This window comes from Pongo pygmaeus, chromosome Y (genome assembly GCF_028885625.2).
Source record: "Pongo pygmaeus isolate AG05252 chromosome Y, NHGRI_mPonPyg2-v2.0_pri, whole genome shotgun sequence".
NCBI lineage: Eukaryota > Metazoa > Chordata > Mammalia > Primates > Hominidae > Pongo > Pongo pygmaeus.
The window spans coordinates 10,487,724-10,500,603 of NC_072397.2; the positions used below are offsets into that span (position 1 = coordinate 10,487,724).

General features: G+C 33.9%; 1 protein-coding gene across 5 annotated transcripts in view; it reads left to right on the forward strand.

Annotated features, from left to right (window-relative positions):
* The window catches only part of EIF1AY (eukaryotic translation initiation factor 1A Y-linked), a 70,329-nt gene that overhangs the window by 25,430 nt on the left and 32,019 nt on the right, over nucleotides 1–12,880 (forward strand). Inside the window, exons 7-8 of one of the 5 annotated variants that reach the window (XM_054473419.2) lie at nucleotides 3,076–3,114; nucleotides 5,499–5,521. The exons of 3 other annotated variants lie outside the window; for them this stretch is intronic. In XM_054473419.2, the coding sequence (XP_054329394.1) occupies nucleotides 3,076–3,108 (33 nt within the window). In that variant the 3' untranslated portion in view covers nucleotides 3,109–3,114; nucleotides 5,499–5,521. Of the gene's footprint in view, nucleotides 1–3,075; nucleotides 7,574–12,880 lie in introns of those variants that run through there. One more of the 5 variants, XM_063660948.1, reaches the window with a different exon arrangement.

Sequence of the window (12,880 nt, forward strand, 5' to 3'; positions counted from 1 at the left end):
TGATAATATTTTATATGAAGAAACATCTTAAAAGTTCCACCAAAAACTGTTTGATAAATAAATTTGGTTTCAGGATACAAAACCAATGTACAAAAATTAGTAGTGTTTCTCTAAACAAATAATGATTCAAATCATTCACTCAAATAAGCACTCTGACTTACCAGTGCCAGGCGTTTTTTGTTTGCTGAAGCTGTGAAGTATTGTTTGAAGTTGAGTAATGTGATGTCTGCAGCTTTATTCTTTCTGCCTAGGATTGGTTTGGCCATTGAAACTCTTGTTTGATTTTAAATAGATTTCAAAATAGATTTTTCTAATTTCTGAAAAAAGTCATTGATAATTTGATAGAAATAGGATTAAACCTGTAAATTGATTTGGGCAATGTGACTGTTAAAAATACTGATTCTTGCTATCCATAGTATGGAATATATTTTTTAAAATCTCCGATTCCATTCATTAGTGTTTTGTAATTTACCTTGTAGACATCTTTTACCACCCTTGTTAGCTGTACTTATTAATATTTTATTCTTTCTGTGGCCATGTGATAGGATCATATTATCAGTTTGTTTCTCAGCTTGGACCTGCTTGCTTTATAGAAAGCTATAGATTTTTGTGTATTGATTTTGCGTCACAAAACTTTGCCAAAGCTACTTATCAAATTTAGAAGCTTTGGTCACAGATTATTAGGTTTTGAGAATTATCAGTTCATGTATTTTTCTAGGGCTTTTTAGGTATAGAATTGTAAGATCTGCACAAAAGTGTAGTTGGTTTCCTCTCTTCCTATTTGGAAGCCTTTATTTATCTTACCTAACTTATCTGGGTACTATCTTGAGTAAGAGTAGGAATCCTTTACAAAATCAATGTGCAAAAATCACAAGCATTCCTATACACCAATAAACAAAAAGCCAAATCGTGAGTGAACTCCCATTCAGAATTACCACAAAGAGATAAAATACCTAAGAATCCGACTTGCAATGAATGTGAAGGACCTCTTCAAGGAGAACAGCAAATCACAGCTCAACGAAATAAGAGAGGACACAAACAAATGGAAGAAAATTCCATGCTCATGGATAGGAAGAATCAATATCATGAAAATTGCCATACTGCCCAAGGTAATTTACAGATTCAGTGCCATCCCCATGAAGCTACCAATGAATTTCTTCACAGAATTGGAAAAAAACTACTTTAAAGTTCATACAGAAACAAAAAAGATCCTGCATTGCCAAGCAATCCTAAGCAAAAAGAACAAAGCTGGAGGCATCACGCTACCTGACTTCAAACTATACTGCAAGGCTACAGTAACCAAAACAGCATGGTACTCGGTGTTGACCAATGGAACAGAACAAAGGCCTCAGAAATAACACCACACATCTACAACCACCTGATCTTTGACAAACCTGACAAAAACAATCAATGGGGAAAGAAGTCCCTATTTAATAAATGGTGCTGGGAAAACTGGCTAGTCATAGGTAGAAAGCTGAAACTGGATTCCTTCCTTACACTGTATACAAAAATTAACTCAAGATGCATAAGGCTTAAAACCATAAAAAACCTAGAATAAAACCTAGGCAATACCATTCAGGACATAGGCATGGGCAAAGGCTTCATGACTAAAACACCAAAAGCAATGGCAACAAAAGCCAAAATAGACAAATAGGATCTAATTAAACTGAAGAGCTTCTGCACAGCAAAAGAAACGATCATCAAAGTGAACAGGCAACCTGCAGAATGGGAGAAAATCTTTGCAATCTATCCATCTGACAAAGGGCTAATATCCAGAATCTACACAGAACTTAAACAAATTTACAAAAAAAAAAAAAAAAAAAAAAACCCGTCAAAAAATGGGCAAAGGATATGAACAGACACTTCTCAAAAGAAGACATTTATGTGGCCAACCGACACATGGAAAAATGCTCATCATCACTGGTCATCAGAAAAATGCAAATCAAAACCACAATGAGGTATCATTTCACGCCAGTTAGAATAGCATTCATTAAAAAGTCAGGAAACAATAGATATTGGAGAGAATTTGGAGAAATAGCAACACTTTTACACTATTGGTGGGAATGCTAATTAGTTCAAACATTGTGGAAGACAGTGTGGCAATTCAGCAAGGATCTAGAACTACAAATACCATTTGTTCTACAAATAGAACCAGCGATCCCATTACTGGTATATACTCAAAGGATTATAAATCATGCTACTATAAAGACACATGCACACATATGTTTATTGTGGCACTATTCACAATAGCAAAGACTTGGAACCAACCCAAATGTTCATCAGTGATAGACTGGGTTAAGAAAATTTGGCCCATACACACCATGGAATACTATGCAGCCATAAAAAATGATGAGTTCATGTCCTTTGCAGGGACATGGATGAAGCTGGAGACCATAATTCTCAGCAAACTATCACAAGGACAGAAAACCAAGCACGGCATGTTCTCACTTATAACTGGGAGTCGAACAATGAGAACATACGGACACAGGGTGGGGAACATCACACACTGGGGTCTGTCAGGGGTGGGAGCCTGGGGGAGGGATAGCATTAGAAGAAATACCTAATGTAAGTGACGAGTTATGTGTGCAGCAAACCAACATGGCACATGTATACCTATGTAACAAACCTGCACATTGTGCACATGTACCCCAGAACTTAAAGTATAATTAAAAAAAAAAAAAGAATAGGAGTCCTTGTCTTGTTGCAGTTCTTAAAATACTGCAAGCTTTTGCCTTGAGGATGTTGCTCGTTACTATTTTGAGGTATGTTCCTTTAATACCTAGATTTTTTCTTAGGATCATTAACATGAAGGGATGTTAAAATTTATCAGAAGCCGTTTTTTATCCCTTTAGATAATTGATTGAATTTTGCTTTTAGTTGTGTTTATGAGATGAATCACATTGATTGATTTGTATGTGTTGTACCAACCTTTCATTTCAGCGATTAAGCCTATCAGTGGATTAATATTTTGATATAATATTGGATTTGGTTTGCTAATATTTTGTTGAGAAATTTGCATCTATGCTGATCATAATGAAAGCCTGAAATTTTCTTATTTTAATGTTTCTCTAACAGGATTTTATTATCAAAATGCTCCTGGCCTCATAGAAACAGGTGTGGAGGAGTCGCTTCTCTTCATTTTTTTTTCTTTTTTGAAATAGTTTTAGTGGAATGGCATCAACTTATTTTTTATATACGTCTGGTAAAATTCAGCTTGTCCTGTGCTGCTTTTGGCTCATAAGCTTTATTACTGGTTCAGTTTTGTAACTAATTTTTACTTTATTCAGGATTTCCATTTCTTTCTGGTTTAAAGTTGTGAGTTTGCTTGTTCTCAGACATTTATCCATTTTTATAATAGTCTCTGAGGGATTCTTTGTTTTTTTCTTTGGTCAGTGGTAGTGTCATTTCTTAATTATGTTTATTTTGATATTTTTTCTGTGTTAATTTAGTTCGTGACTGTTGATCTTATTCTTTCAAACAAGCCCATGAATTGGTTGATCTTTTGTATGGTGCTTCGCATCTCAATTATGTTCAAATCAGCTCCAATTTTGGTTATTTCTTCATTTCTGCTAGCTTTGTGGTTGGCTTTCTTTTTTTTTTTTCCCCCTGGTTCCCCTAGATACAGTGCTATGTTGTTAATTTGCAGTCATTCTCACTTTTTGATGTGGGCGTTTAACACTGTAAACTCCTTTTAACACTGTTTTAGCAGTGTCTCAGGGGTTTTATTATGTTGTACCTTTCTTTTCATCAGTGGCTAATACATTCTTGATTTCTACCTTATTTACTTAAAGGTCCTTCAGGAACCAGTTGTTTAATTTCCATGTAATTGTATGGTTTTCCACAATATTCTTAGTATTCTTAGTATTGATTTCTTTCTTTCTTTTTTCTTTTCTTTTTTTTTTTTTTTTTGTTGTTGTTGTTGTTGTTGTTGTTGTTGCTGTGGTTCCAGAGTCTGGTTGGTATAATTTGTTGTTGTTGTATTCTAATTTGCTGAGATTTGTTTTACAGCCAGTTTTTTGGTTGGTTTTAGAGTATCTGCTATGTTCAAATGCGAAAAAAAAATGTGTTTTGGGAGAGTTTTGTAGGTATTAGTCAGGGCATTTGGTCAAGCATTGAGTTCTGATCTTGAATATCTTTGTTAGCTTTCTGCCTTAATAACTGGTCTAATGCTGCCAGTGGTGTGTTGAAGTCTCCTGTTATTATTGTATGGTTATCTAATCTCTTCATAGGTCTGCAGTAACTTGTTTTATGAATCCCTGTGCTCCTGTATTGTGTGCATGTATATTTAGAATACTTAGATTTTCTTGAATTGGACTCTACCATTATATAATGTTTTTATTTTTGGATAATTGTTTAACATCACTTTTATCTGAAATTAGAGAAACAACCCCAATTTTTCAATCCTTTTCATTTGCTTGAAAGATTTTTCTGTTTCTATTTACTTTGACCGTATGGGTGCTAATGCATGTGAGTTGAGTCTCTTGAAGACAGTATAGAGTTAGATCTTGCTTCTATATCCAAGTTATCACTCTCACCTTTTAATTGGGCATTTAGTCCATTTACATTCAGAGTTAATAATGATATGTGAAGATTTGGTTCTGCACCATGTTGCTAGTTAATATGCAGAGTTGATTGTATCGTTATTGCTTTTTAGTGCTAATAGTCTTATGTACTTAAATGTGCTGTTGTCCATACTTAGCACTTCTTTAAGGATCTCTTGTAAGGCAGATCTGGTAACAAATTTTCTTAGCATTTCCTTTTCTAAAAATAATCTTTTTTTCTCTTTCACTTCTGAGCTTAATTTAGCTGGATATTAAATTCTTGGTTGGAGTTTATTTTCTTTAAGAATGCTAAATATATTCCCCAATTCTCTTTGGCTTATAAGGTTTCTGCTGACAGATGAGTCACTTGCCTTTTCTCCCTAGAAAACATTTTTTCTTTGATTTCAACCCAGGAGAATCTGATGTCTACATATCTTGCAGATGGTCATCTTTTATACTATCTTGCAATTGTTTTCCCCATTTCTTGGATTTAAATGTTGGACTCTCAAGTGAGATTAGAGAAATTTAAATGGATGACATCCTTACATATATGTTTTGCAAGATGCTTGCTTTATCTCCCTTTTTTTTCAAGTAAGCCAATGAGTTATAGATTTGGTCTTTTTTCCATAATTCCATATTTCTTGGTGGTTTTGTTCATTCTTTTTCATTTTTTATTTTTTTGTGACTGAATTATTTTAGAGAACTGGCCTTTGAGCTCTGAGATTCTTTTCTCCTGTCAGTCTTTCCTGTAGTAAAAGTTGAAATTCTATTATGATATTCTTGAAATTTGATTTTCAGTTTTATAAGATTTTTTTTATGGTCATTTTTTCTTTCAATTTTCTGTGTCATTTTATTGTATTCCTTCCATTCCTTTGATTGGGTTTTGACTTTCTCCTGAATCTCAACGACTTTTTTTTTTTTAAATCTATATTCTGAATTCTCTGTCTGTTTTTTCAGCCATTTCAGCTTACCTAACAACCACTACTGGCAAACTACTGCAGTCATTTGGAGATAAGAAGACACTCTGACTTTTTGAGTTGCTATAGTTTACATGCTAGTTCTTTATCATTTGTGTGGACTGATACTTCTTCAATATTTGAAGTTGCTGTTATTTAGGTGCTTTTTTTTCATTTCTTTTTTCACGCAAACCACCATGGCACATGTATACCTATGTAACAAACCTGCACATTCTGCATATGTACCCCAGAACTTAAAATTTTATAATAAAAAATAAAAAAATGTTCAGTTTAATTAAAATGGACATTCAAGCTTTGAGTATATTCAAAAGGCCTTTATGTTTTTCTCTTCCTAAATCTTGTTTTCCTCGAAAAGGTTTTTTATTCAGTCAAAATTACTTTCCTCTACTCTGTCTTGCTACTCTTGGTGCATGCATAAAAGACCCTAGAATTACTTCTGGTGGCATGGGACTCCCTGGGAAAACAGAAAAGCTGCCACAAGTTCCATTTTAGGAAAAATATCTGTTGTCCTTATGGAGACCCTGGAATAAAGGTGAATAAGCACCTCTTAAAATCTGCCTTTGTCTTCCAGCTATGCTTGTGTATTAAGCCCTGAAAATTGTTTTCTTAGCTCTGTTCTTAAAGGGACTCATCTGGAGGCCAATAATCCAATTAAGAAATGAGCAAATGTAAATCTTATAACTACTGGATCTTCTTCTGGTTGTCTGTGTGGCTATATATTATTATGTGTGTAATGTCTATTAAAAAGAGCTCTAATTAATTAATTGGCCCAAGAAAAATAAGCACTTAAATATTTTTAAAGAAAATATTAAGCAAAGTAATACTGTGTATATTGCCATTTTACTTTATTATTCTGTTGAAGCAAAATTGTAGGGTTGTATTATATGTGTGTGCTTTTGCTAAATGTCCCAGTTAGCTGTGCTGAGATATAACAGTACTATTTATGGTTTAAGTTTTGATTCTTAGGTATTTTCTCCAGCTTTGACATTGTTTTGCAAAAACGCACTAAACTGTATTGCGCAGTTCAAAATTTACTTAAGGGATCAATCTAGGCATTGTTCTTGGTCTTAAATTTAATAGCAAATACAGGAAATATTCTGTTTCACTATATTAATTTTAATCACATTATATATATATATATATCACTCTATTAATTTTCAAGGGTTTTTCTTTCACATTTAAAACCGTGATAACAAATATTCACCTTTAATGTATATAAAGCCTTAATGTCTTCATTAATAATTTTATTATAAAATTTCATAAACCATGTTTTTCAAAATAAGTTTATAACAAATCCAGCTTCCCAGAAATGCTAATAGTTAAGTATGTCAATGTACTAAGTAAATCATTGACTTGTACCCATTGGGAATATTTAGTGTTATTGCCCTTTGCAGTGAAAAAAATAATAAAACCTTTCATTTTTAAAATTAGATTAGAAAATGTTACATAACTTGGGATTTTAATAGTGTATACACTAGCATTAGTTTATACACTACTTTTGCCACTGGGGAGTTCAAGTTGAAATGTCCCTCAGTCATATAGCTGTGGAATACATCTTTCATTCATAACTTCTGCTCAGATAATTAAATATTTTGCCGTGTAGTTTATTTTCACTTATACTTTAAAACAAAAGCAAACTAGTTCAGTTTAATTTTTGTATGTAGAATATTGCACATTTTCTATAAGTGAGTCATTAAGATTAGTATCTATGTAGGTTCAGTCAGATCCAACCATGGGTTCAAGTTATTATACTATATAACCCTCTAAAATACATAGAAGTATTACTACTTTGCCTTTAACAAAACCCAAGACTCTGTTTTAATTTATTAATTCAGCATTTGAGCAACAGATTTTTAATTCCCAAAGTTGGGAAAAAATGAGAAAATGAGGGAAGAAAAAACCAGTCCTTAGTGTCACATTTTTTTCGCTTGGGGTTATAAGTTAGAGTCTCCTTCTTTCCAGAACACTTTATTATAGTACACGTATAGACTTGATTTTTTTGTGTCATTGTATAACTCTCATGCTGAAGGTCTAGCCTAAAAAAGCAAAAGAAAATTGTCTTCATTGTACGAACATATTCATGACTTTAATAAGATCATAAGGGAGCAAAATTTTGGATTCAAGCTGAGTGAAAATACCATTTCAGTGAGCGTGTTCCTAAGATAAACCAGAATTGGTAGTTAATTTAGGCATCTAGAAAATCTCAGTTCCCACTAGTAAAAATATCGTTGAGTGGCTAGCACACGTTGATAAAAATCTGGCATACTGAATAAATAATGTTCATGTGGGAGCCAGGAACTAGGTAAATCTTGCCTTTAGTATAACCTGTGACTACAGAAATAAAGCCAGCACTTTTCGAGCTAATAAGCCTTCACTTGTCAGTATCATAAAGAATATTGCCTAACTGAACTTGCTCCCATTGGTGCAGTACTTATTTCTACCTAACAACTCACCTTCTGAGTTTCCCCAAGTTTTTTTTTTTTTTTTTAAAAGCATTATATTTGAGAGCTACTTCGGCCAAATTACAAAATGTGTCAGTGTTTTTAATTTATAGTGACAGTTAAAAAGAAAAAGAAAAAGAATGAAAGGATTTGCTCCGTGTTTTACTTATGCATAAGTGTTTCTAGCAAAGGAAGGGTAGAAAAGAGTTGAAAATTATTTACAATACTTGCTACTTAGAAATACAGGGCTTTTTGAGGGTAGTATGTATGTTAAAGGTTTTCATTATATACTTATTCCTGTTAAAACAAGCAGTTGGCCAGGTGTGGTGGCTCAGGCCTGTAATCCCAGCACTTTGGGAGGCCGGGGCAGGCAGATCACCTGAGGTCAGGAGTTTGAGACTAGCCTGGCCAACATGGCAAAACCCCATCTTTACTAAAAATACAAAAATTAGCTGGATGTGGTGGTGCACACCTGTAATGCCACCTACTCAGGAGGCTGAGGCAGGAGAATTGCTTGAACCCAGGAGGCAGAAGTTGCAATGAATTGAGATGGTACCACTGTACTCCAGCCTGGGTGACAGAATGAGACTCTGTCTCAAAAATAAAAACAAAAAACAAACAAAAAAACAAACAGGCAGTTTCTTCTTTGAGTATGCTTAAATAACAGTATTCCTAAAATCTGACAAGTACCCTGTTAATTATTTGACATTCCTTGTCCCCAGTACTACAGGCCACTCTTAACATTGCTGCTTGCCTAGATAAAGTTCCACATTTCAAGCAGTGTACATATTTCCCTGTGGTTTATTATAGTAAGGACAGAAACATATGTAAGTAACAATGCCCCTAACTACACTGGAAGAAGTCAAACTTCATCTGCATCTACCAAATAATAATCATAATTATGAAAACTTGACAGGTTTTATATTAAAGTTAAAATTTGCTAAGAGTTACCATGATAACATGTAATTAAAACTGCTGAACATGGATTTACATGCAAGATATATAAAAGGAGTAAGAAGTGTTTTTATTAAAAATTATAAGAAGGCCTAAAAATGTACATTTTGCTTTAGAATAAAAATAGCCTTAAAATGAAATAAAATAAAGCGGATGGTTTAAGCAAATTGTAAAAAAACTGTACAAATTAATCCTGTAAATAAAACTGTGTGTGTAAACATATTACTAAACTCAAAAAGGTATTATATGTTTTTTTTCCTGTTACTTAAACACCACAAGGTTTTCTTAAAATGCTAATCTAATCTACTCTTTTTTTTTTTTTTTTTTTTTTTTTTTTTCTTTTAGGACAGAGTCTAGCTCTGTCACCCAGGCTAGAGTTGCAGTGGTGCAATCTTGGCTTACTGCAAGCTCTGCCTCCTGTGTTCATGCCATTCTCCTGCCTCAGCCTCCTGAGTAGCTGGGAAGGTGGGATTACAGGCATCCACCACCACGCCTGGATTTTTTGTATTTTTAGTACAAATGGGGTTTCACCATGTTAGCCAGGATGATCTCAAACTCCTGCCCTTGTGATCCATCTGCCTTGGCCTCCCAAAGTGCTGGGATTACAGACGTGAGCCAATGCGTCCGGCCACTAATCTGTTTGGCAAAACTTGTCAAGGGGTATAATAAGTATGTAAAAATCTCACTTCATATTCAAACTCATTAAAATTAAATAAAATTATCTATAAAGTTTTACAAAAATTAAGGTTAACATTAATGACAAACTAATACAAGGGTAAAATTTAACTTTCTCTCTTAAACAGAATTTTCATATAATAGAAAAGGCTAGTAAATAGTTTTTGCTTTTCCAGATTGTTAAGTCATCATTTTGGCAAAACAAGACAAAAAAACTTATGGTAATCTAATATGCTATTTCATAATATCAAAGATTTTAAATTTTAAACGTATGTAACAGGCTTCCCCAAATCAAACTTTAATCTCAAGATGATTTTTCCTAACCCTTGGCTTTTGGGTGCTGCATAGGACCCCTAAACCATCCAAAAAAGAGATAAACAGAATTATTTGTCAATATAAAATTTCCAAAATAATGTATAATAGGTTATATTTTAGGGAATAATGTTAACATATGTTTCAAAACTGTATGGGATGTCTAAGGTTCTCCTGTCTGAATATGCACTATTAATCACTACTGAGGTTGTTATGTTGGATTATTGTAAACCACAGAAATAACCAAATTTATTTGTCAATTATGTTTCTAACTGTATCCAAACTGGACATTTTGTTACTTACAGACAATGGTATTTTGTTTTAATTCCCTTTGAAACATGGTTTATATTGAAGCTGTGGAACTTTTAACAAGTGCTCTTAGATACAGGTTACAACAACAAAACATACAGAACTCATGAAAAGCTAAAATGCTTATAAATATCAAGCAAAACGAAGAGTAATAAAATGAGCTAAACTAATAGAGAACAAAAACAAATTTTTACCTTTTGCTTAGAACACTGATAATCTTTATTTTATTTTTCAGAGTGAAGAAAACTTGTCTTAAGCTAGCAACAGCCTTTTAACAGCTAAGTAAAGTATATTCCTGTAAATGGAATTTAAACTGTGTTTGTTCCCCTCTGCCTAGTTCCTCTAGAATTCGAAAGCTAGTTATAAGTATTCATAAACTACAACAATATAGTTGTTTACATCAATGCAATAAGAATCTATTTTCTTTTGTAACAGAACACAATGGAAAAAACTGCTTATTTTACCAAGCTTTGACAGGAATGACATGCCCTCCTTTAAGGAACTGAACTTGTGGAGCCAATAAAACTCTTGAAAAACTGGCCTAAATTTCTGTGTTCACAGTCCCTGTACAGGGTTTCCAATCTGTAAACCCTGTAAAGTAAAGAATGCCACTTTCTAACCGGCCAGGAACCCCAAGTTATTGTAAATCCTCAAGGAGAGGAATTCACCCCTCATAGGTATGTAATGGTACAAATTCATGGTTAGGTTTGGCTTTAATATGTCTTATCTCAAATTCCTTCCATAACAAAGTTCCATCAAAGCTGATTTATTTATTCTTTTTTTTAATTCTGCACTCAGAATCTTAATTGTAAAATAAAAATTCTACAGATATCTGCACATTAAATGGTAATTCACTGAAGAATTTTTATTACTTTTTTATTAAAAGGTAATTCACTGAAGAATTTTTTTTATTATTATTGTACTTTAAGTTCTAGGGTACATGTGCAGAACGTGTAGGTTTGTTACATATGTATACATGTGCCTTGTTGGTGTGTTGCACCCATTAACTCATAATTTACATTAGGTATATCTCCTAATGCTATCCCTACCCCCTCCCCAACTGCATGACAGGTCCTAGTGTGTGATGTTCCAAACTCTTTGTCTAACTCTTCTCATTGTTCAATTCCCACCTATGAGTGAGAACATGCAGTGTTTGGTTTTCTATCCTTGTGATAGTTTGCTCAGAATGTTGGTTTCCAGCTTCATCTATGTTCTTACAAAGGACATGAACTCATCCTTTTTTATGGCTGCATACTATTCCATGGTGTTTATGTTCCACAATTTCTTAATCCAGTCTGTCATTAACAGACATTTGGGTTGGTTCCAAGTCTTTGCTATCGTGAATAGTGCCACAATAAACATATGTGTGCCTGTGTCTTTATAGCAGCATGATTTTTAATCCTTTGGATATATGCCCAGTAATGGGATGTCTGGGTCAAATGGTATTTCTAGTTCTAGATCCCTGAGGAATCACCACACTGTCTTCCACAATGGTTGAAGTAGTTTACATTCCCACCAACAGTGTAAAAGCATTCCTGTTTCTCCACATCCTTTCCAACACATGTTGTTTCCTGACTTTTTAATGATCACCATTCTAACTGGTGTGAGATGGTATCTCATTGTGGTTTTGATTTGCATTTCTCTGATAGCCAGTGATGATGAGCATTTTTTGATGTGTCTGTTGGCTGCATAAATGTCTTCTTTTCAGAAGTGCCTGTTCATATTCTTTGCTCACTTTTTGATAGGGTTGTTTGAGTTTCTCTTACAAATTTGTTTAAGTTCTTTGTAGATTCCGGATATTAGCCCTTTGTCAGATGCATAGTTTGTAAAAATTTTCTCCCATTCTGTAGGTTGCCTGTTCACTCTGATGGTAGTTTCTTTTGCTGTGCAGAAGCTCTTTAGTTTAATTAGATCCCATTTGTCTATTTTGGCTTTTGCTGCCATTGCTTTTGGTGTTGTAGTCATGAAGTCCTTGTCCATGCCTATGTCCTGAATGGTATTGCCTAGGTTTTCTTCTAGGGTTTTTATGGTTTTAGGTCTAACATTTAACTCTTTAATCCATCTTGAATTAATTTTTTTGTAAGGTGTAAGGGTGGAATCCAGTTTCAGCTTTCTACATATGGCTAACCAGTTTTCCCAGCACCATTTATTAAATAGGGAATCATTTCCGCATTTCTTGTTCTTGTCAGGTTAATCAAAGATCAGATGGGTGTAGATGTGTGGTATTATTTCTGAGAGCTATATTCTGTTCCATTGTTTTATATCTCTGTTTTGGTACCAGTACCGTGCTGTTTTGGTTACTGTAGCCTTGTAGTGTAGTTTGAAGTCAGGTAGCGTGATACCTCCAGCTTGGTTATTTTGACTTAAAATTATCTTGGCAATGTGGGCTCTTTTTTGGTTCCCTATGAACTTTAAAGTAGTTTTTTTCCAATTCTGTGAAGAAAGTCATTGGTAGCTTGATGGGGATGGCATTGAATCTATAAATTATTTTTGGCAGTATGGCCATTTTAACGATACTGATTCTTCCTGTCCATGAGCATGGAATGTTCTTCCATTTTTTTGTGTCCTCTTTTATTTTGTTGAGCAGTGGTTTGTAGTTCTCCTTGAAGAGGTTCTTTACATCCCTCGTAAGTTGGATTCCTAGGTATTTTATTCTCCTTGAAGCAATTGT